The sequence below is a fragment of the Nerophis ophidion genome, unplaced genomic scaffold (assembly GCF_033978795.1).
Source record: "Nerophis ophidion isolate RoL-2023_Sa unplaced genomic scaffold, RoL_Noph_v1.0 HiC_scaffold_67, whole genome shotgun sequence".
Taxonomy (NCBI): Eukaryota; Metazoa; Chordata; class Actinopteri; order Syngnathiformes; family Syngnathidae; genus Nerophis; species Nerophis ophidion.
Genome location: NW_026906989.1, coordinates 214,243 through 239,353, shown reverse-complemented (window position 1 = coordinate 239,353; position 25,111 = coordinate 214,243). Strand labels below are relative to the sequence as shown.

The 25,111-nt window shown below is 31.7% G+C and overlaps 1 protein-coding gene and 1 long non-coding RNA gene across 4 annotated transcripts in view; one reads left to right on the top strand and one right to left on the bottom strand.

The window, feature by feature from the left end:
• The window catches only part of LOC133547135 (gastrula zinc finger protein XlCGF57.1-like), a 176,620-nt gene that overhangs the window by 147,106 nt on the left and 4,403 nt on the right, over nt 1-25,111 (bottom strand). The window contains exon 2 of one of the 3 annotated variants that reach the window (XM_061892960.1): nt 22,292-24,726. The exons of the other annotated variants lie outside the window; for them this stretch is intronic. Coding sequence (XP_061748944.1) covers nt 23,249-24,726 — 1,478 coding nt within the window. The 3' untranslated portion in view covers nt 22,292-23,248. Of the gene's footprint in view, nt 1-22,291; nt 24,727-25,111 lie in introns of those variants that run through there. 3 annotated transcript variants of the gene reach the window in all.
• LOC133547140 (uncharacterized) lies at nt 13,069-15,131 on the top strand. The gene is made up of 3 exons (XR_009805348.1): nt 13,069-13,196; nt 13,482-14,063; nt 15,019-15,131. It is a non-coding gene; the product is annotated as an uncharacterized LOC133547140 (long non-coding RNA).

Sequence of the window (25,111 nt, the reverse complement as noted above, 5' to 3'; positions counted from 1 at the left end):
ATATTAAATACATGTTAAGTGTATAAATCTCAAATACATGTTTAGTGTATTAATATTAAATTCATGTTTAGTGTATTAATATTAAATATATGTTTAGTGTAATAATATTAAATATCCATCCATCCATCCATTTTCTACCGCTTATTCCCTTTCGGGGTCGCGGGGGGCGCTGGCGCCTATCTCAGCTACAATCGGGCGGAAGGCGGGGTACACCCTGGACAAGTCGCCACCTCATCGCAGGGCCAACACAGATAGACAGACAACATTCACACTCACATTCACACAATAGGGCCAATTTAGTGTTGCCAATCAACCTATCCCCAGGTGCATGTCTTTGGAGGTGGGAGGAAGCCGGAGTACCCGGAGGGAACCCACGCAGTCACGGGGAGAACATGCAAACTCCACACAGAAAGATCCCGAGCCTGGATTTGAACCCAGGACTGCAGGACCTTCGTATTGTGAGGCAGACGCACTAACCCCTCTGCCACCGTGAAGCCCAATATTAAATATATGTTTAGTTTAAACTAAATATTAAATATATGTTTAGTTTATTAAAATTAAATACATGTTTTTGTATTAATATTAAATACATGTTAAGTGTATGAATCTCAAATACATGTTTAGTGTATTAATATTAGATTCATGTTTAGTGTATGAATGTTAAATATATGTTTAGTGTATGAATATTAAATACATGTTTAGTGTATGAATATTCAATACATGTTTACTGTATACATATTAAATACATGTTTAGTGTATTAATATTAAATATATGTTTAGTTTATTAAACTTAAATACATGTTTTTGTATTAATATTAAATACATGTTTAGTGTATGAATATTAAATACACGTTTAGTGTATGAATATTAAATACATGTTTAGTTTATGAATATTAAATACATGTTTAGTGTATTAATATTAAATATATGTTTAGTTTATTAAACTTAAATACATGTTTTTGTATTAATATTAAATACATGTTTAGTTTATGAATATTAAATACATGTTTAGTGGATAAATAATAAATAAATATTTAGTGTATTAATATTAAATACATGTTTAGTGTATAAATATTAAATACATGTTTAGTGTATTAATATTAAATACATGTTTAGTGGATAAATAATAAATAAATATTTAGTGTATTAATATTAAATACATGTTTAGTGTGTAAATATTAAATACATGTTTAGTGTATTAATATTAAATACATGTTTAGTGTATGAATAATAACTACAGGTTTAGTGTATAAATATTAAATACATGTTTAGTGTATGAATGTTAAATACATGTTTAGTTTATGAATATTAAATACATGTTTAGTGTATTAATATTAAATATATATTTAGTTTATTAAAATTAAATACATGTTTTGTATTAATATTAAATACATGTTTAGTGTATAAATATTAAATACATGTTTAGTGTATTAATATTAAATACATGTTTAGTGTATGAATAATAACTACAGGTTTAGTGTATAAATATTAAATACATGTTTAGTGTATGAATGTTAAATACATGTTTAGTTTATGAATATTAAATACATGTTTAGTGTATTAATATTAAATATATATTTAGTTTATTAAAATTAAATACATGTTTTGTATTAATATTAAATACATGTTTAGTGTATAAATATTAAATACATGTTTAGTGTATTAATATTAAATACATGTTTAGTGTATTAATATTAAATACACTTTTAGTGTATAAATAGTAAATACACGTTTAGTGTAACAATATGAAATACATGTTTAGTGTATTAATATTAAATATATGTTTAGTTTATTAAAATTAAATACATGTTTTTGTATTAATATTAAATACATGTTTAGTGTATAAATATTAAATACATGTTTAGTGTATTAATATTAAATACATGTTTAGTGTATGAATGTTAAATACATGTTTAGTGTATTAATATTAAATATATGTTTAGTTTATTAAAATTAAATACATGTTTTTGTATTATTATTAAATACATGTTTAGTGTATGAATATTAAATACACGTTTAGTGTATGAATATTAAATACATGTTTAGTTTATGAATATTAAATACATGTGTAGTGGATATATAATAAATACATATTTAGTGTATTAATATTAAATACATGTTTAGTGTATAGATATTAAATAAACGTTTAGTGTATTAATATTAAATACATGTTTAGTGTATAATTAATAACTACATGTTTAGTGTATGAATATTAAATACATGTTTAGTGTATAAATGTTAAATATACGTTTAGTTTATGAATATTAAATACACTTTTAGTGTATAAATATTAAATACATGTTTAGTGTAAAAATATTAAATACATGTTTAGTGTATTAATATTAAATATATGATTAGTTTATTAAAATTAAATACATGTTTTTGTATTAATATTAAATACATATTAAGTGTAAGAATAATAACTACATGTTTATTGAATGAATATTAGATAAATGTTTAGTGTATGAATATTTAATACATATTTAGTGTATTAATATTAAATATATGTTTAGTTTATTAAAATTAAATACATATTTAGTGTATTAATATTAAATATATGTTTAGTTTATTAAAATTAAATACATGTTTTTGTAATAATATTAAATACATGTTTAGTGTATTAATATTAAATACATGTTTAGTGTATGAATAATAACTACAGGTTTAGTGTATTAATATTAAATATATATTTAGTTTATTAAAATTAAATACATGTTTTGTATTAATATTAAATACATGTTTAGTGTATTAATATTAAATACACTTTTAGTGTATAAATAGTAAATACACGTTTAATGTAACAATATTAAATACATGTTTAGTGTATTAATATTAAATATATGTTTAGTTTATTAAAATTAAATACATGTTTTTGTATTAATATTAAATACATATTAAGTGTAAGAATAATAACTACATGTTTATTGAATGAATATTAAATACATGTTTAGTGTATGAATATTTAATACATGTTTAGTGTATTAATATTAAATATGTGTTTAGTTTATTAAAATTAAATACATGTTTTTGTATTAATATTAAATACATGTTTAGTGTATTAATATTACATATATGTTTAGTTTATTAAAATTAAATACATGTTTTGTATTAATATTAAATACATGTTTAGTGTATAAATATTAAATACATGTTTAATGTATGAACATTAAATACATGTTTAGTGTATGAATATTAAATACATGTTTAATGTATGAATATTAAATACATGTTTCGTGTATAAATATTAAATACATGTTAAGTGTATGAATATTAAATACATATTTAGTGTATGAATATTAAATGCATGATTAGTGTATTAATATTAAAAACATGATTAGTGTATTACTATTAAATACATGTTTAGTGTATAAATATTAAATACATGTTTAGTGTAATACTATTAAAAATATGTTTAGTTTATTAAAATTAAATACATGTTTTTGTATTAATATTAAATACATGTTTAGTGTATAAATATTAAATACATGTTTAGTGTATTAATATTAAATACATGTTTAGTGTATGAATAATAACTACAGGTTTAGTGTATAAATATTAAATACATGTTTAGTGTATGAATGTTGAATACATGTTTAGTTTATGAATATTAAATACATGTTTAGTGTATTAATATTAAATATATATTTAGTTTATTAAAATTAAATACATGTTTTGTATTAATATTAAATACATGTTTAGTGTATAAATATTAAATACATGTTTAGTGTATTAATATTAAATACATGTTTAGTGTATTAATATTAAATACACTTTTAGTGTATAAATAGTAAATACACGTTTAGTGTAACAATATGAAATACATGTTTAGTGTATTAATATTAAATATATGTTTAGTTTATTAAAATTAAATACATGTTTTTGTATTAATATTAAATACATATTAAGTGTAAGAATAATAACTACATGTTTATTGAATGAATATTAAATACATGTTTAGTGTATGAATATTTAATACATGTTTAGTGTATTAATATTAAATATGTGTTTAGTTTATTAAAATTAAATACATGTTTTTGTATTAATATTAAATACATGTTTAGTGTATTAATATTACATATATGTTTAGTTTATTAAAATTAAATACATGTTTTGTATTAATATTAAATTGATGTTTAGTGTATAAATATTAAATACATGTTTAATGTATGAATATTAAATACATGTTTAATGTATGAATATTAAATACATGTTTCGTGTATAAATATTAAATACATGTTAAGTGTATGAATATTAAATACATATTTAGTGTATGAATATTAAATACATGTTTAGTTTATGAATATTAAATACATGTGTAGTGGATATATAATAAATACATATTTAGTGTATTAATATTAAATACATGTTTAGTGTATAGATATTAAATACATGTTTAGTGTATTAATATTAAATACATGTTTAGTGTATAAATAATAACTACATGTTTAGTGTATGAATATTAAATACATGTTTAGTGTATAAATGTTAAATACACGTTTAGTTTATGAATATTAAATACACTTTTAGTGTATAAATATTAAATACATGTTTAGTGTAAAAATATTAAATACATGTTTAGTGTATTAATATTAAATATATGATTAGTTTATTAAAATTAAATACATGTTTTTGTATTAATATTAAATACATATTAAGTGTAAGAATAATAACTACATGTTTATTGAATGAATATTAAATAAATGTTTAGTGTATGAATATTTAATACATATTTAGTGTATTAATATTAAATATATGTTTAGTTTATTAAAATTAAATACATGTTTTTGTAATAATATTAAATACATGTTTAGTGTATTAATATTAAATACATGTTTAGTGTATGAATAATAACTGCAGGTTTAGTGTATTAATATTAAATATATATTTAGTTTATTAAAATTAAATACGTGTTTTGTATTAATATTAAATACATGTTTAGTGTATAAATATAAAATACATGTTTAATGTATTAATATTAAATACATGTTTAGTGTATTAATATTAAATACACTTTTAGTGTATAAATAGTAAATACACGTTTAATGTAACAATATTAAATACATGTTTAGTGTATTAATATTAAATATATGTTTAGTTTATTAAAATTAAATACATGTTTTTGTATTAATATTAAATACATATTAAGTGTAAGAATAATAACTACATGTTTATTGAATGAATATTAAATACATGTTTAGTGTATGAATATTTAATACATGTTTAGTGTATTAATATTAAATATGTGTTTAGTTTATTAAAATTAAATACATGTTTTTGTATTAATATTAAATACATGTTTAGTGTATTAATATTACATATATGTTTAGTTTATTAAAATTAAATACATGTTTTGTATTAATATTAAATACATGTTTAGTGTATAAATATTAAATACATGTTTAATGTATGAATATTAAATACATGTTTAGTGTATGAATATTAAATACATGTTTAATGTATGAATATTAAATACATGTTTCGTGTATAAATATTAAATACATGTTAAGTGTATGAATATTAAATACATATTTAGTGTATGAATATTAAATGCATGATTAGTGTATTAATATTAAATACATGATTAGTGTATTACTATTAAATACATGTTTAGTGTATAAATATTAAATACATGTTTAGTGTAATAATATTAAAAATATGTTTAGTTTATTAAAATTAAATACATGTTTTTGTATTAATATTAAATACATGTTTAGTGTATAAATATTAAATACATGTTTAGTGAATGAATATAAAATACATGTTTAGTGTATAAAATTAAATACATGTTTAGTGTATGAATATTCAATACATGTTTAGTGTATTAATATTAAATATATGTTTAGTTTATTAAACTTAAATACATGTTTTGTATTAATATTAAATACATGTTTAGTGTATGAATATTAAATACACGTTTAGTGTATGAATATTAAATACATGTTTAGTTTATGAATATTAAATACATGTGTAGTGGATATATAATAAATACATATTTAGTGTATTAATATTAAATACATGTTTAGTGTATAAATATTAAATACATGTTTAGTGTATTAATATTAAATACATGTTTAGTGTATGAATAATAACTACAGGTTTAGTGTATTAATATTAAATATATATTTAGTTTATTAAAATTAAATACATGTTTTGTATTAATATTAAATACATGTTTAGTGTATAGATATTAAATACATGTTTAGTGTATTAATATTAAATACATGTTTAGTGTATTAATATTAAATACACTTTTAGTGTATAAATAGTAAATACACGTTTAGTGTAACAATATTAAATACATGTTTAGTGTATTAATATTAAATATATGTTTGGTTTATTAAAATTAAATACATGTTTTTGTATTAATATTAAATACATGTTTAGTGTATTAATATTAAATATATGTTTAGTTTATTAAAATTAAATACATGTTTTGTATTAATATTAAATACATGTTTAGTGTATAAATATTAAATACATGTTTAATGTATGAATATTAAATACATGTTTAGTGTATGAATATTAAATACATGTTTAGTGTATAACTATTAAATACATGTTTAGTGTATAAATATTAAATACATGTTTAGTGTAATAATATTAAAAATATGTTTAGTTTATTAAAATTAAATATATGTTTTTGTATTAATATTAAATACATGTTTAGTGTATAAATATTAAATACATGTTTAGTAAATGAATATAAAATACATGTTTAGTGTATAATCATAAATACATGTTTAGTGTATGAATATTCAATACATGTTTACTGTATTAATATTAAATACATGTTTAGTTTATAAATATTAAATACATGTTTAGTGCATAGTTAATAAATGCATGTTTAGTGTATAAATATTAAATACATGTTTAGTGTATGAATATTAAACACATGTTTAGTGTATTAATATTAAATACATGTTTAGTATATGAATATTAAATACATGTTTAGTGTATTAATATTAAATACATGTTTTGTGTATTAATATTAAACACATGTTTAGTGTATGAATATTAAATACATTTTTAGTGCATAAATATTAAATACACGTTTAGTGCAAAAATATTAAATATATGTTTACTGTATAAATATTAAATACATGTTCACTGTATTAATATTAAATACATGTTTAGTGTATGAATATTAAATACATGTTTAGAGTATAAATATTAAATACATGTTTAGTTTATAAATATTAAATACATGTTTAGTGTATAATTAATAGATGCATGTTTAGTGTATTAATATTAAATACATGTTTAGTGTATGAATATTAAATACATGTTTAGTGTATAAATATTAAATACATGTTTAGTGTATGAATATTAAACACATGTTTAGTGTATTAATATTAAATACATGTTTAGTATATGAATATTAAATACATGTTTAGTGTATTAATATTAAATACATGTTTTGTGTATTAATATTAAACACATGTTTAGTGTATGAATATTAAATACATTTTTAGTGCATAAATATTAAATACACGTTTAGTGCAAAAATATTAAATATATGTTTACTGTATAAATATTAAATACATGTTCACTGTATTAATATTAAATACATGTTTAGTGTATGAATATTAAATACATGTTTAGAGTATAAATATTAAATACATGTTTAGTTTATAAATATTAAATACATGTTTAGTGTATAATTAATAGATGCATGTTTAGTGTATTAATATTAAATACATGTTTAGTGTATGAATATTAAATACATGTTTAGTGTATAAATATTAAATACATGTTTAGTTTATAAATATTAAATACATGTTTAGTGTATGATTATTAAATACATATTTAGTGTATAAATATTAAATACATGTTTACTGTATAAATACATGTTTCGTGTATGAATATTAAATACATGTTTAGTTTATAAATATTAAATACATGTTTAGTGCATAGTTAATAAATGCATGTTTAGTGTATAAATATTAAATACATGTTCAGTGTATTAATATTAAATACATGTTTTGTGTATGAATATTAAATACATGTTTAGTATATGAATATTAAATACATGTTTGGTGTATTAATATTAAATACATGTTTTCTGTATTAATATTAAATATATGTTTAGTTTATTAAAATTAAATACATGTTTTTGTACTAATATTAAATACATGTTTGGTGTATTAATATTAAATACATGTTTAGTGTATAAATATTAAACACATGTTTAGTGTATTAATATTAAATACATGTTTAGTATATGCATATTAAATACATGTTTAGTGTATTAATATTAAATACATGTTTTGTGTATTAATATTAAATACATGTTTAGTGTATGAATATTAAATACATTTTTAGTGCATAAATATTAAATACACGTTTAGTGCAAAATATTAAATACATGTTTACTGTATAAATATTAAATATATGTTTAGTGTATTACTATTAAATACATGTTTAGTTTTTAATTATTATATACATGTTTACTGTATTAATATTAAATACATGTTTATTGTATGAATATTAAATACATGTTTAGTGCATAAATATTAAATACATGTTTAGTTTATAAATATTAAATACATGTTTAGTGTATGATTATTAAATACATGTTTAGTGTATAAATATTAAATACATGTTTACTGTATAAATACATGTTTAGTGTATGAATATTAAATACATGTTTAGTTTATAAATATTAAATACATGTTTAGTGTATAATTAATAAATGCATGTTTAGTGTATTAATATTAAATACATGTTTAGTGTTTGATTATTAAATACATGTTTAGTGTATGAATATTAAATACATTTTTCGTGTATGAATATTAAATACATGTTTAGTGTATAAATATTAAATACACGTTCAGTGTATAAATATTATATACATTTTTAGTGTATAAATATTAAATACATGTTTGGTGTATGAATATTAAATACACATTTAGTGTATGAATATTAAATACATGTTTAGTTTATAAATATTAAATACATATTTAGTGTATAAATATTAAATACATGTTTAGTCTGTAAATATTAAATACATGTTTAGTGTATTAATATTAAATGTATGTTTAGTTTATTCAAATTAAATACATGTTTAGTTTATAAATATTAAATACATGTTTAGTGTATTAATATTAAATACATGTTTTTGTATAAATATTAAATACATGTTTAGTGTATGAATATTAAATACATGTTTCGTGTATGAATATTAAATACATGTTTAGTGTATAAATATTAAATAAATATTTAGTGTATGAATATTAAATACATGTTTAGTGTATAAATATTTAATACATGTTTGGTGTTTAAATATTAAATACACGTTTAGTGTATTAATATTAAATACATGTTTCGTGTATAAATATTAAATACATGTTTAGTGTATGAATATTAAATACATGTTTCGTGTATGAATATTAAATACATGTTTAGTGTATGAATATTAAATACATGTTTAGTGTATAAATATTAAATACATGTTCAGTGTATAAATATTAAATACATGTTTAGTGTATAAATATTAAATACATGTTTGGTGTATGAATATTAAATACACGTTTAGTGTATAATTGATAAATACATGTTTAGTGTATTAATATTAAATGCATGTTTAGTGTATTAATATTAAATATATGTTTAGTTTATTACAATTAAATACATGTTTTTTGTATAAATATTAAATACATGTTTAGTGTATTAATATTAAATATATGTTTATTTTATTAAAATTAAATACATGTTTTTTGTATTAATATTAAATACATGTTTAGTGTGTAAATATTAAATACATGTTTAGTGAACAAATAGTAAAAATATGTTTAGTGTATAAATATTAAAAACAATGGTTAGTGTATGAATGACTAGACTTATGAAGAGGGAATGTGTGCCCTCCAGTGGAAATGTGCCGCAACTGCACACAAATAAATTAATTATTTCAGAGTGTGCCTTATTTAGAGAATAATAAATACATGTTTACTGTATGAATATTAAATACATGTTTAGTGTACCAATATTTCAGTGTATAAATATTAAATACATGTTTAGTGTATGAATATTAAATACATGTTTAGTGTATAAATATTAAATACATGTTTAGTGTATAAATATTAAATACATGTTTAGTGTATAAATATAATCAAACAATATATATATATATATATATATATATATATATATATATATATATATATATATATATATATATATATATATATATATATATATAGAGAGAGAGAGAGAGAGAGAGAGAGAGAGAGAGACCAGACTTATTAAGAGGGAACGTGCGCCCTCCTGTGGACTTCTGCTGCAACTGCACACACAAAGAACTTCATTACTTCCAAGTGTGCCTTATTTAGTGTCCCAGACTTCCAATTCCTCCTTTACATGTTTAGTGTATAAGTATTAATTAAACAACTGTTTAATATATGAATATTAAAAAATGTGCTTAGTGTATAATTATTAAATACATGTTTAGTTTATAAATAAATATTTATATAAATATATATATATATAGAGAGAGAGAGAGAGAAAGAGAGAGGGAAAGAGAGAGAGAGAAAGGGAGAGAGACAGAGAGAGATAGAGAGATAGAGACCAGAATTATTAAGAGGGAACGTGCGCCCTCCTGTGGACTTCTGCCGCAACTGCACGCATAAAGAAATTCATTACTTCCAAGTGTGCCTTATTTAGTGTCCCAGACTTCCAATTCCTCCTTTACATGTTTAGTGTATAAGTATTAATTAAACAACTGTTTAATATATGAATATTAAAAAATGTGTTTAGTGTATAAATATTAAATACATGTTTAGTGTATAAATAAATATATATAAATATATATATATGGAGAGAGAGAGAGAGAGAGAGAGAGAGAGAGAGAGAGAGCCACCGGAGCAGAGACAGTGAACAACAGATACCCTGTTTATAATCGACACCTGTGTAATATACATCACTTATGTTTTTATTTCAGTTTATTTTGCCAGCGACATTAAGTCATGACCGTGGTTAAGCGTCTGTCGTGTGTGTGTGTGGCCTCTTCAATGCCCAAGATGGCGGTCGCCGTTAGCAATGACTGCTACATGTAAAGCTGATCACTTTCTGTGTGGGTCCAAACCAGGCTAATCCGTGTTTGTAGCTATGTATGCTTAAGACATTGTGGACATAACAAACTGTGTGAATGATGAACCGGCTAAATATTTTGGGATGCTGAATGAGCAGTGTGTATTGACGGAAGAGCTAAGCTAATTATTATCCCGCCAGAATGCTCTAGCCCAGGGGTGTCAAATGTCCGACCCGAGGGCCGCTTAAGGCCCGCTAACAAATTGTATCCGGCCCGCAGGATGAGTTAAAGTATAAAAATGTACCTGACATTTTTAAATGAAAGAAACAGCTGTTCTAAATGTGTCCACTGGATGTTGCAATAGCAATTCTTTGTAGTTGATGCAACATATGTACAAAATAAAGCACATGATGTTAGTACATCAGTCGAGGAAAATGAGCAAACTACACGAATAACATCCTGTAATTTGACTTTGATATAATTTGTTTTATCTTGAAAGACACCAATGAGTTGACTGATGAACATTATCACATAATGTATTCAGAAAATATAAATAACAACAAACAAAATGATTAACCACAGCATGTCAGTGTAAAAAAAAACTTTTTACACTTGTTCTATTTTCAAACAATGAAAAATAGTCTGAAGTTGTCTTTATTTTTAAGTTATCGTGCTGTGATTTTACCAGTCCGGCAATTTTTCTCCATGTAACCCCCGATCTAAAGTGAGTTTGACACCTCTGCTCTAGCCGTAGGCCGGGGATATCCCCCCCGTTCAAATGTGTTGTGGGTACTAGTGCTGCCGTGATTAGTCGACTAGGAATTCACACGGTTTTGATTGATTGATTGAAACTTTTATTCACAGATTGCACAGTACATATTCCGTACAACTGACCACTAAATGGTAACACCCCAATAAGTTTTTCAACTTGTTTAAGTCTGGGTCCACGTTAATCAATTCATGGTGGGCGAGAGAGAGACGTGAGTGTAACGTAGGCGTAACAATTAACACCGCCGCCCTTTATTTCTCTATATTTTCAAGATAGTCAACCATGTAAAGGCCATTTTTTTTTTTTAGCCAACGGGTTGTTCTACTATTGACCGCCTATTTATTTTTGTTCTCCCGTCCCAAACGGCTCACTGTAATTCACTTCCACAAGTCTGTGCCCTGCTGGAAAAGCAGATCCACTGAGAACAAGAGAGTATTAAGACACGTTAATACAATTATTCAGTCTGGTTAAATACAGAAACAATAATCATAAACAGGTGTGCGTCAAACGGTCAGTGCAGGTGGAACAAATGAGGTAGCCATGGAGACAGAACAAACATGGAAGTCCAACCAGGAACTAAAAGAAGTCCAAAACTAACCGAGCATAACTAAACAAAACATGATCCGGACCACGGATCGTGGCACACTTATGTTCAAAGGGGTGACTCTACACTAAACACAGTATTTCCATAGCTAATATTACTTGCTAATACTTACCTGTAAGACCTGTTGAGTAAAGTTAACATGTATTTGAGTACTTACCATGAATATGTAGACAAAGTAAGTGGTAAGTGTAGCATGTCTGTGTGGTGTAGCCTATATTATTTATATGTAATATAAGGTGTATGAAGTATCTGTTGAAGATAGAGGTGGTGGGAAAAAAATGGATTATTGTCTGCAGCTAAATGCTTTTAGTGAAACTAAATATTTCCATTTCACGTTTCTTGTGTTTCAGGGGAGGATTGAATGCAGTGCAAATATTGCAAATTGGAAAGCTCCAATCAAGAGGTATGGCTGTCATTTATTTATTAACTGTGGTACTTATATGTTCATTGCACTGTATGGAATAGGTGTAGGAGTGTACACATTTATTGACACACTGCACTATACCTGCCCTCCCACTCCACTACATGCTCCTCCAACATAAAGCACCCCACTATACCATCAGCCCTGAAATTTCAAGTCAAAAGCTCACATTGTGATTAAAGTTAAATGCCATTGCTCCGCTGATTGTGTTTTTCAGATATCTGAAAAATGTCATGTCATCACCAGCAAAGACCTCCTGAAGACTTTCAATGAGTGCCTTGAGAATTATGTGGCTCGCCTGCTCAGACTGTACCGGGCTAGAAAGGAAGCTATTGGTCAGCAGATAGAAGACTTCCTGGATAAGCTTGATGAACAAGTAAGTGATGGACATGTGTCAGTAAAATGGATCTTATCAGTCATTGCTATATGTTCTTAGTTTGTGCTATTTGATAATTATAACAATGTTTAATTTGCAAAAGTACAAAATGCTTTAGTCTGAAGGCTTGAAGTGTTTTTTTTCCCTTTTCTTGAGCATGCTACTGGTCAGACTTGCGGTCTACTGGTCATTACTAAAAACAACTTTTGATTTTGCCATTTGTATAAATCCACTATGGCGCTTCACTAATGTACATGCTTATGTTTTCCACTGTATACTCTATAGACATCAGACATTGTGTCTCACCGAAAGATGACATCACTGAGATGCCTCCCCGTTTTTGTCTGGGACGACACAACTAAGTGTGGAGAGACGCAGCCGACGGGCCGACAGCGGGCGGACAGAGGCGTTCTGGACCAAGATGAAGGCCAGGAGGCGGGGCATGCGGCGTGACGCACGCGGAGCGGCAGGAGGACGGCCATCGGAGTCAGCTGCGTAGGACACACATCTGCTCACAATCTGCGCATCTGCTCCTAGACTTTAAGAGAGGCGAAGGGGGCACGATTGCGAGAGGGAAGACAGGAAAGGAAAGGAAACCACGGCAGCCCGACCACGAGCCCGACGACAGAGAGCAGTCCGCAACGAGTCCCCGCCACAGACGCAGCAGGCGAGCACCAAAGGGTGCAGAGCGACCAGGAAGAGGTGCCGGCGCACTAGAAATGGGTGCGCCCGACTGGCCCGAAGAAAGGTTGTTTGAACCAATAAATGGGAATCAAACCTGCTACGATGCGTCGTGTGTTCAATGTCACAGCAACCCACACGAGGACGGCTGGGAGTTTGTCACATACGTTTTTCCTGCAGCATTTGGTAAGTAATAATAATAATAGGACATTTACTTGAAAATTAAAAGTAATTTGGCCTAATGTAGCTTCAATGGAATAGTTCAACATTTTCATATTCTAGCTTGTTGCCCTGCTCTCTGGTTTAAGATCCGTCGATAGAAACCATTCCTTTAACTGTGGATGTATTTTTGAAGAAGAATCAGCCAATGTTTCCTCATCGCTTGTTAGATTAGCTCAAATACTGGTAGTCTATTGGTAGCCTGCCTTCGCCAACAGTCAGAAGATAAACTTTACAACTCTATTCCGACGACATGCTGTTAGTTTTAAGTTGCAGAAGAGAAAACGACATTGCTGATGAATGTCTGTTGAATATAAACTAAATTCACCCTGGCTCACAGTCGGCGGCGGCATACTAACACTTACAATTGACTGCTAGTTTTTGAGCTAAGCTTACTTGCGATGAACAATCTTCGCCTATTCCTTCCAAAATGCACAAACAGTTAAAATGAATGATTTCTGTTGCCTTGCCTTGAACCAGAGAGTGGAGCAACAAGCTAAAAAACTATTACTATTTTAACATTTTGAGTAGGATCTGATTGTAGCTGAGATAGGCACCAGCAACCCCCGCGACTCCATAGGGAATAAGCGGTACAAAATGGATGGATGAATGGAGTAGGATCTCATAGCTGATGACAAAGATTTTATGCATAATACACTTTGTGTAGATTTCATTTTGTGCCCAGATTTGTTTTTGAATGCCCAAATGTCATATTCTTTAGCCAAAGCATTTAACCATAAAGAAAAGTTCTTGCCCCAATTTTTTTTAAATATTTAATGGTTAATGTTCATTTGAAAGTAATTTAAGGGTTTTTTCCATTTTTTTGAACATTGTAAAATTGTAATCGTTCCCAGAAGATCCACACAATGACATCCTTTTGTTGGACCTAACACTCAATCATGCATGTGTTACTTACCCTCAGGAAAGTGACCCTGAAGAAAGAGTGCTCAGAGGCGTGTCTGTTGGCATCCTTACAATCCTTGAAGAAGATGATCCTGCTGTATCACCCAACTTACGGGACTAGGCTGTTGTGTTGGAAGGTTCCATGGTGCGGTACCGAGGTCTGGCAGGTCATGACCTGCCAGACCTCGGTACCGCCTTTGCATACCTCTTTGGCCTACTGTATGCCATCAACATTGATTATCCAAAGGAGATGAAGTACACCTTTGAAGCAATTCAGTCTATCTTTTTCCAGCTTGGCTCTCAGTGCGGCCCTGCGATGAGGTGGCGACTTGTCCAGAGTGTACCCTGCCTGGCGCCCGATTGTAGCTGAGATAGGCGCCAGCGCCCCCCGTGACTCCAAAAGGGAATAAGTGGTAGGAAATGGATGGATGGATGGATGGATGGGCTCTCAGTGCTCTCAGTGGACAAGGTCTCTGAAAACAAAGCTTTTGCTGTGACTCTTAATGTGGAAGCCAACCTATGTTTTCTGCCTGTTCGAGTGCATTGTGGTTGGTGCTCATATAAAACTTCACGCCCAGTGATTTAAAACATGCAAGGCCACACGGAAAACAATTATATTTATTTTCAAAATGTATTTACAATTAAGTGAGATTCACAAAACGCCATTATGCCACATAACCCGCCAGAACTCGGTACTGCCATTTGTTATGTAGCGTATTGGTATTTTGTGAATCTCACTTAAATGTAGATATATCTTTTTCTTTACATTTAAGTGAAGTTGACAAGAGGTGCATATTCACTGTCAGCTGATCAAGTTTGTCAACTCTTCTAATTTACTAAACACATTTTCTCTATCTATGAAGATAATTCTATCATCAAATCATTACACAATTATATTGCCTGGCTGCTGTCCATCCATCCATCCATCCATCCATCATCTTCCGCTTATCCGAGGTCGGGTCGCGGGGGCAGCAGCCTAAGCAGGGAAGCCCAGACTTCCCTATCTCCAGCCACTTCGTCTAGCTCTTCCCGGGGGATCCCGAGGCGTTCCCAGGCCAGCCGGGAGACATAGTCTTTCCAACGGTTCCTGGGTCTTCCCCGTGGCCTCCTACCAGCTGGACGTGCCCTAAACACATCCCTAGGGAGGCGTTCGGGTGGCATCCTGACCAGATGCCCGAACCACCTCATCTGGCTCCTCTCGATGTGGAGGAGCAGCGGCTTTACGTTGAGCTCCTCCCGGATGGCAGAGCTTCTCACCCTATCTCTAAGGGAGAGACCCACCACCCGGCGGAGGAAACTCATTTCGGCCGCTTGTACCCGTGATCTTATCCTTTCGGTCATGACCCAAAGCTCATGACCATAGGTGAGGATGGGAACGTAGATCGACCGGTAAATTGAGAGCTTTGCCTTCCGGCTCAGCTCCTTCTTCACCACAACGGATCGATACAACGTCCGCATTACCGCCTGGCTGCTGTAAAAGTATTTATTTTTTAGCTTTTAACTTTCTTAGCTGGTTTATTCACTTTAAAGAAAATAGCTGGGAAAGTGTCAAGGTCTCTGACACACCCAATTGAACCCTTATGTTAAACATGTTTCTAAATGAGAAATAAACAAGGTTTTGGATGTATTTTGATGTCTGCTCTTTATTTAATTTATTCATTCAGCATTTAAAAAAAAAAATTATCGCAACATAAATGTTACTTGACTTGTAAAGGAATTTTAGTAACTGAAGTAACAAGAATTTCCGAGTTAGTTGAAGGTGAAAATACACGGAATTGAAGCATGAAATTTATTGTTGGTCCGACGTGAATATAATAATTTGGTGAACAAGATCGAGTTGGTAAAACTCTTATCTAAACTTTGAAATCTTAGTTAAGTCAAGAACAGTAGTCAAAGTTCAACAAGAATAAATGAGTTAGTTGAAGGTAAAAATATATGGAATTGAAGCATGAACTTTATTGTTGGTCCGACTTAAATATAATAATTTGGTGAACAAGAAGATCTGAGTTGACATAACTCTTATCTCAACTTGTAAATCTTAGTTAAGTCAACAATAGTAAAACGCAAAAATCTTGTTGCATCAAGTTACCTTGAAAATGTGGGTTTTCTCAACTTTTTTTTTTTTTTACAATGTACCGGTTGGACGTGCCCAAAACACCTCCATAGGGAGACGTTCGGGTGGCATCCTGAGCAGATGCCCGAACCACCTCATCTGGCTCCTCTCCATGTGGAGGAGCAGCGGCTTTACTTTGAGCTCCTCCCGGATGACAGAGCTTCTCACCCTATCTCTAAGGGAGAGACCCGCCACCCGGCGGAGGAAACTCATTCCGACCACTTTTACCCATGATCTTGTCCTTTTGGTCCTAACCCAAAGCTCATGACTATAGGTGAGGATGGGAACGTAGATCGACCAGTAAATTGAGAGCTTTGCCTTCCGGTTCAGCTCCTTCTTCACCACGTCCGCATTACTGAAGACGCCACACCGTGAACAAGACTCCGAGGTACTTGAACTCATCCACTTGGGAGCAGGGTCTCCTCCCCAACCCGCAGATGGCACTCCACCCTCTTCCGAATGATAACAATGGACTCGGATTTGGAGGTGCTGATTCCCATCCCAGTCGCTTCACACTCGGCTGTGAACCGATCCAGTGAGAGCTGAAGATCCCGGCCAGATGAAGCCATCAGGACCACATCATCTGCAAAAAGCAGAGACCTAATACTGCAGCCACCAAACCAGATACCCTCAACACCTTGACTGCGCCTAGAAATTATGTCCATGAAAGTTTTGAACAGAATGGGTGACAAAGTCCAACCCTCACTGGAAACGCCACACCGTCCCGTTAATATTATGTATAGTATATCAATATATGTGTATATATACATGAATATACACATGTATGGGATTTATATATATATATATATATATATATAAATGGTAAATGTTTGTACTTGTATAGCGCTTTTCTACCTCTTTTTAAGGAGCCCAAAGCGCTTTGATAGTATTTCTCCATTCACACACACATTCACACACTGATGGCAGGAGCTGTCATGCAAGGCGCTAACCAGGATCCATCAGGAGCAAGGGTGAAGTGTCTTGCTTAAGGACACAACGGACGTGACTAGGATGGTAGAAGGTGGGGACATATATATATCTTGATTGGATTATCCAGAGAATAGTGCTCGATACCGTGGTAGAGCGCAATATGTAGGTGTGGGAAAAATCACAAGACTACTTCATCTCTACAGAAGTGTTTCATGAGGGGTTCCCTCAATCATCAGGAGATTTTAATGGAAGCATTCACATACAATGGTTTATATAGGGCACAGAGTGGGTGGGTACAGGCAGGCGTAGGGTGTGGTGATTGGCTCATGTGTTACCTGGGAGGTGTTTCCGTCTGTGACGGCATGCTGAGATGATTTCACTGTGCTTGTTGAGTGATGATGGGTCTGGGTGATATATAATAAACAGTTTCTCTTTTAAGCATAGGTTGCATCTTTTATTACCACTGTTGTAAGGTGTGCTGGATGCAAGAGTTTGCCATGTTATTGAATATTCAACATTTTTGTCTTTGAGGTTCCAAATGTGCTTGCTGAGTTCTGTGGAATATTATATATATATATATATATTATCCAATTGTGGCCCTCGAGTCAAAACGTTTAGAGACTGCACTGGCCTTTCTAGAGCTTTTCAGGTCTTTAGTATTCACATTGCATTTAAACATGTTCTACAACCTGTCACTATTTACACTTCACACACCCTCTGTTACGGTGTGGTCGCATCGTGGATGTGGGAGGAGGGCCACCTCTTGATGCCAAAGGACCCGGAGCAAGCAGGATGAAGGTAGGAACTGGTTCTAATATAGAAATCCAAAATAACACATGACAAAAGGGTAAAATAAAGGTGCGCCAAAGCACGGGAAGTAAAATGCTAATCTTAGCAAGGGTTGAGTTCAAAGTCCAAAGCAGCGCGAGCCGAGCGCGCAGAGGCTAAGCTAAAACTTAGCGAGGAACAAACAAAAGGCTCGGGAGGAAACAACCTAACTGTTGCATTGAGCAAGCAAAACGTCCAGAATGAACTCAGGTAGCAGGCGGACTTAAATACTAACACAACAATCAAAAGCAGGTGTGCGTCCGAAAGTAAGAGCAGGTGGAGCGAATGAAGTAGCCATGGTGACAAAAACAAACAAGGAAGTGCTCAAACAATGGGATCGGCGGAGTCCAAACATAAGAAAATACACAAAAGCAAACAACAAATGAATCGTAACACGTGGCCATCTCCACCTCTCCAATGTCCTTCTTTCAACCATTAACCAGTGTCATCACACTAATATCCTTCATGTCTTCATCTGACTTCAATTCATATATAATCTTGCAATTATCCACCATCATCTTTTCCCACCTTTCTACTCTTTTAGTGCGCTACTTTCCTTCATGACCTCCTCTCCGCTTCTTTCCTCTCTCCCCTCTAGTCCTATCCACGTCCATACCTTCCTCATACATCCCCTCCATATATCCACTTCCATCTCTTTTTAAGCAGCTACCAGAAATCCAGAGCTCAGTAATGGAGAAGTTTTGTGAAATAATAAAAAAAAAAATATTCACCTAAAAGCAAAACTAAAAATGAACTAAATCTCCTCTGTTCTGTACATCATTGTCCAAGTGACATTATATTGTCATCTTCCTCTTTATGCCATTTCCTCAAGGTGATGTTATGTATCGACAAGGGGGAAGGAGACCGCACAACAACAGGAGGTATAGCTCAATGGGTTTATTGAGTCTTTAATGAATACGTGGAGTGTGTATGCAACTATGTGTGTGGATGTTAGACTATGTGTGGAAATGAAAGGGGAAGATTATCACCAGACTTATGTAAGTGTCAATATATACCTTGATGGTGCAGAAAAAGAGACCATTCATTTTTTTAACCGGTTTCCGAACTCTAAATGGGTGAATTTTGGCCAATTAAACGCCTTTCTGTTTATCGCTCTGTGGTGATGACGTCAGAACTTAACATCGCCGAGGTAATGAAGCCGCCATTTTAATTTTCAACACATTGCAAACATTGGGTCTCAGCTCTGTTATTTTCCGTTTTTTCGACAATTTTTTGGAACCTTGGAGACATCATGCCTCGTCGGTGTGTTGTCGGAGGGTGTAACAACACTAACAGGGAGGGATTCAAGTTGCACCACTGGCCCGAAGATGCGAAAGTGGCAAGAAATCTGCTGCCAGACCCCCATTGAATGTGCCGGAGTGTCTGCACATTTTACCGGCGATGCTAACGCAGACATGGCACAGAGATGTATGGATAACCTGCAGATGCATTTGCAACGATAAAGTCAACGAAATCACAATGGTGAGTTTTGTTGATGTTGTTTACTTATGTGCTAATCAGACATATTTGGTCGCAGCGTGACTGCCAGCTAATCGATGCTAACATGCTATGCTAATCAATGCTAACATGCTATTTACCGGCGGTGCTAAAGCAGACATGGCACAGAGATGTATGGATAATCTGCAGATGCATTTGCAACAATATTACGTTTCCTTCCACCCACATTTAATGCGAAAAAAACACTTACCAATCGACGGATTTAAGTTGCTCGAGTGTCACAAGATGGGAAAGTCCTGATCGTTTGGTCCGCACATTTTACCGGCAATGCTAACGCAGCTATTCGGCCATGCTATGGTTATGAGTAGCGTCAATAGCTATTCGCTCAATAGCTTCAGTTTTTATCTCAATACTTTTATACTCCAACCATCTGTTTCAATACATGCGTAATCTGTTGAATCGCGTAAGCCGCTGAAATCAGAGTCTGAATCCAAGCTAATGTCGCTATATCTTGCTGTGATATTCGTCATGGTTTGTTTGTATTGGCAGCACTGTATGACGTCACAGGAAAATGAACAGTGTCAAGGCAAGGAGCGAAAAAAAGGCACTTTGAAGCTTTTTTTTAGGGATATTCCGGGACCGGTAAAATTTTGAAAAAAACAAGCCACTGAGAACTGATTTTTATTGTTTTTAACCCTTTTGAAATTGTGATAATGTTCCCCTTTAACACAATGTGAATTACCGTGGGTTTGTTGAAGGTGTGTGTTGGTTGTGGCAGCGTCCAAGTTCAGAGAGGAAGATCCCAAAGGGTTCGTGATCCAAGCAAGGTCCGTGGGGCAGGAGAGAAGCGTCCGAGGTCCAAATCCGGGTGTGGGGTCGAGAATCAAGGGAGGCAATCAGAATCCGGGTAGAAGTGCAAGGCAACGACTGAGGCACGAAGGCTGTGGGAACAGGAGAAGACAAAAGGACAAAATCAGGGCCAGGCACAAGGAAGGCAACAACAGACACGAGAGAAAGCACAAGAGGGGAGCCAGAGACGTGAGAACTTACTGTAACCAGGGCTACGTTCCCACGAGAAGCAGTCAGCGACGAAGCTCTTTATTCTGTCGCCTCTCATTAGTCCCAGGTGTGTCGTTGGTAGATTGCCACCTGCTGTGTCTGCGCAACGAGCATGGGGGCGTGTCCTGCTTGGCTCACAATGGAGCCTCTTGGTGTTCCCACAGCAGTGTGTGTGCCATGACAGGTGACAGAAAAACATGATACAACCTGCCTATCGTGTGATTCTACCATGTTGGCAAAATACAAACACACAATATATTGACATATATAACACATAAAACATGGAATTAGAAGTGAACAGTACCCATCCCTACCAGCAAGTGTTGTTGTACTGGAAACTAATTTACAAACACAACTTCATCACACACAATACTCCACTATGGAATTGTTCGTACATTAAAATGAGAAACAAATCCATCTTTGTACAGCAATGGTTTGAAAAAGGCATTTGGTCACTGATGCACTTATTGACTGATAAAAATATGTTAATATTTGAAGATTTCATTAAGTACGACCTGCAAATAAACAAAATATTACAACATTTAAAAAGGCTTTCATTCAAAATATTCTAGTTACTGCATCTTTTTTAATTCTTTACAATTTTTCTTCTTCTTATTTTTTTTATATCTGGAACAAAAAAATACTCATAACTTAAAGTTTCCATTCTTTCCAAGACGGAATTGACCACTTAAAATATTTTGGATGTTGTTTTGCAATTAGATACAACATTTGTTGGTTCTGTGACTGGGAAACACAATAAACAGTTTATTTTATGAATGTATGCAAAGTAAATCTCTGTGGGATGATGTACAATATTGGCTTTTGTCTGACACTCCAAACTTTGACTGATATTGATGTTGTTTTGGGGATGTTAAAAAAGAAAAAAAAAACATTGAAAAAAATGTTTAAAACACAATACTGGATTTATTTGATTTATCCACAAATGTAAGTTTGTAAAAACAACCCCATCCTTCCACAAAAACTCAGCCATTTTCTCTCACTTGTATATTGCATAAAGGTCTGGGGACATACATATAAAATAATCACAACACAATCATCATAATACAGAGTAATAACGGTAATGAATAAAATAGATTATAGAGACCCAACAAATGATTCAAAGAGACACATATTTTAAAATTGTATAAAAGACAACTGTTCAAATGATGTATAAAGTAAATAATAATATGCTTCCTGAAGTGGTCCAGAAGATGTTTCAGATGTGAACCAGTACATATGTATATCATATAAAGGTGATAATCTATGGGGTTATTAACAATTACAAATACAAATATGTAATACTTCAATATTTCATATAAATAGGTCTAAAATTGTATGATGAATATACAGTATATATATATATATATATATATATATATATATAGAGAGAGAGAGAGTGTGTGTGTGTATGTGTATACTTACACACATGTTTATTGCATGTAAAATATGTATTTTACTGTTTACTCTCACTTTTTTACTCAAATTGTTCTGTCCATTTTTTAACAAAAGTACACAATGTTGCATATTAATACATGTACTTGACTGAAAAAAGCATTAATATAAAATGTCTAATCTATAAATGTAAAGATCATATTAAACAGATTGTTAGACAAACAACAATGTCACACATGTTATATGTGCTGATGTTGTTAGAAAGTCAAAATGAAAGTCTGGACAGTTTATTTCAAATCCTGCAGTTTCATTTGCTGCTGCTGTTCTCACCAGCACACTTGTGTTTCTTACACTGGTACTTAGAAGACAATCTTTCACCACACACACTGCAACTCAACACTTTCTCTCCTGGGTGTCTTCTCTTGTGTGCTACAAGGGTTGATCGTCAACAAAAGCTTCTGTTGCAGATTCAGCAGGAATGTGATTTTTCACCACTGTGTGTTCTGTTGTGTCTTTTCAAATGTTGACTTTGTGCAAAGCATTTACCACAGATTGAACAGGAGAAAGGTTTTTCACCAGCGTGTGTTCTCATGTGTACTTTCAAACCCTGACTTTTAACAAAACCTTTACCACAGGTTGAACAGATAAAAAGGTTTTCTCCAGTGTGTGTTCTCATGTGTCTTTTCAAACTCTGATTTTGTGCAAAACCTTTACCACAGATTGAACAAGAAAAAGGTTTTTCACCATTGTGTGTTCTCATGTGTACTTTCAAACTCTGACTTTCAACAAAACCTTTACCACAGGTAGAACAGGAAAAAGGTTTTTCACCAGTGTGTGTTCTCTTGTGTCTTTTCAAATGTTGACTTTCTCTAAAACCTTTACCACAGATTGAACAGGAAAAAGGTTTTTCACCGGTGTGTGTTCTCATGTGTACCTTCAAATTGATACTTTGTGTAAAACCTTTACTACAGAGTGAACAAGAAAAAGGTTTTTCTCTAGTGTGTGTTCTAATATGTCTTTTCAAACTCTGACTTTGTGTAAAACCTTTACCACAGGTTGAACAGGAAAAAAGTTTTTCACCAGTGTGTGTTCTCATGTGTACTTTCAAATTGATACTTTGTCTAAAACCTTTACTGCAGAGTGAACAAGAAAAATGTTTTTCTCCAGTGTGTGTTCTCATGTGTCTTTTCAGAGAACTATGGTATTGAAAGGTTTTGTGAGAGTGAGAAGATGTGAAGTGAGTGTTGTCAGTGTGACATGTCTTATCATCTTTAGAGTCTTCATCATCAGTGTCAGGAGAGTGTGACGTTGTGTCCTCACTATCTGATAGTGGAGCTAAGAGCTTGTCTGCTTGTGATCCTCCACAGTGGTCTCCATCAGCTTCTGTTGTCATGTGTTGTGTTGAGCTGCTGCTTGGAGGCTCCCCCCCTCCCCTCTCCTCACTTTCACCTTTCACCTCATCATCTTCACTCTTCACAGGGACACCAGTCACTGGGAACTCCTCCAACCATTTAGGCTGACTGATGCCCTCTTCCTCCTCTTCCTCTTTAATGTGCGGCGGCTTTTGGTCCTCCTCTTCCTCTTTAATGTGCGGCGGATCTTGCTCCTCCTCTTCCTCTTTAACGTAGGGGGTTAGTGGGTCCTCCTCTTCCTTTTTATAGTAGGGGGTCAGCGGGTTCTCTTGCTCCTTAAAGTAAGGAGTCAGTAGGTCTTCCTCTTCCTTTTTGATGTGTAAGATCAGTGGGTCCTCCGCTTGCCCTTTAATGTGAAGGGTCAGTTTAACATTATGGGTCTGTGGCGTCTCGTCTTCCTCTTTAATGTGGGGGGGCTGTGGCTCCTCTCCTCCCTCTTTGATGTGTTGGGAATGTGGTACCTCTTCTTTCTCGTGTAAATGGGGGGACTGTCGTTCCTCCTCCTGCTCACCAGGACGATGTGCTTCATCGAGGCCTGTGGGACAGGAAAAACAAACATTCTTGATAAAAGTCCAGCTTTGCTCAGTCACATGAGACATTGTCCTGCACCAACATATGATCTCACAATCTCATCAGTTTCCCCTCACAGCAGTCAGGGTACTTCCAGCTGACACATGCAGAAGACCTTCAGGGGAATGCCTTCCCAGGCCAACGGCCAATCCACCTTATTCATATAAAAACATCCTAAAAGTCATTCCTGCAATCCTTAATGGTAGACGCCATACGTGAAAGTGTGCTGTTCTCCCTCTGAATAAGTCATACACACACAGGAAATAATGTACCACATGCCAGCCTCCACGCAGTAGTACTAGTGATGAGCTCCCCCTGCTGGTGGACAATAATTACAGTCATTTTCACAT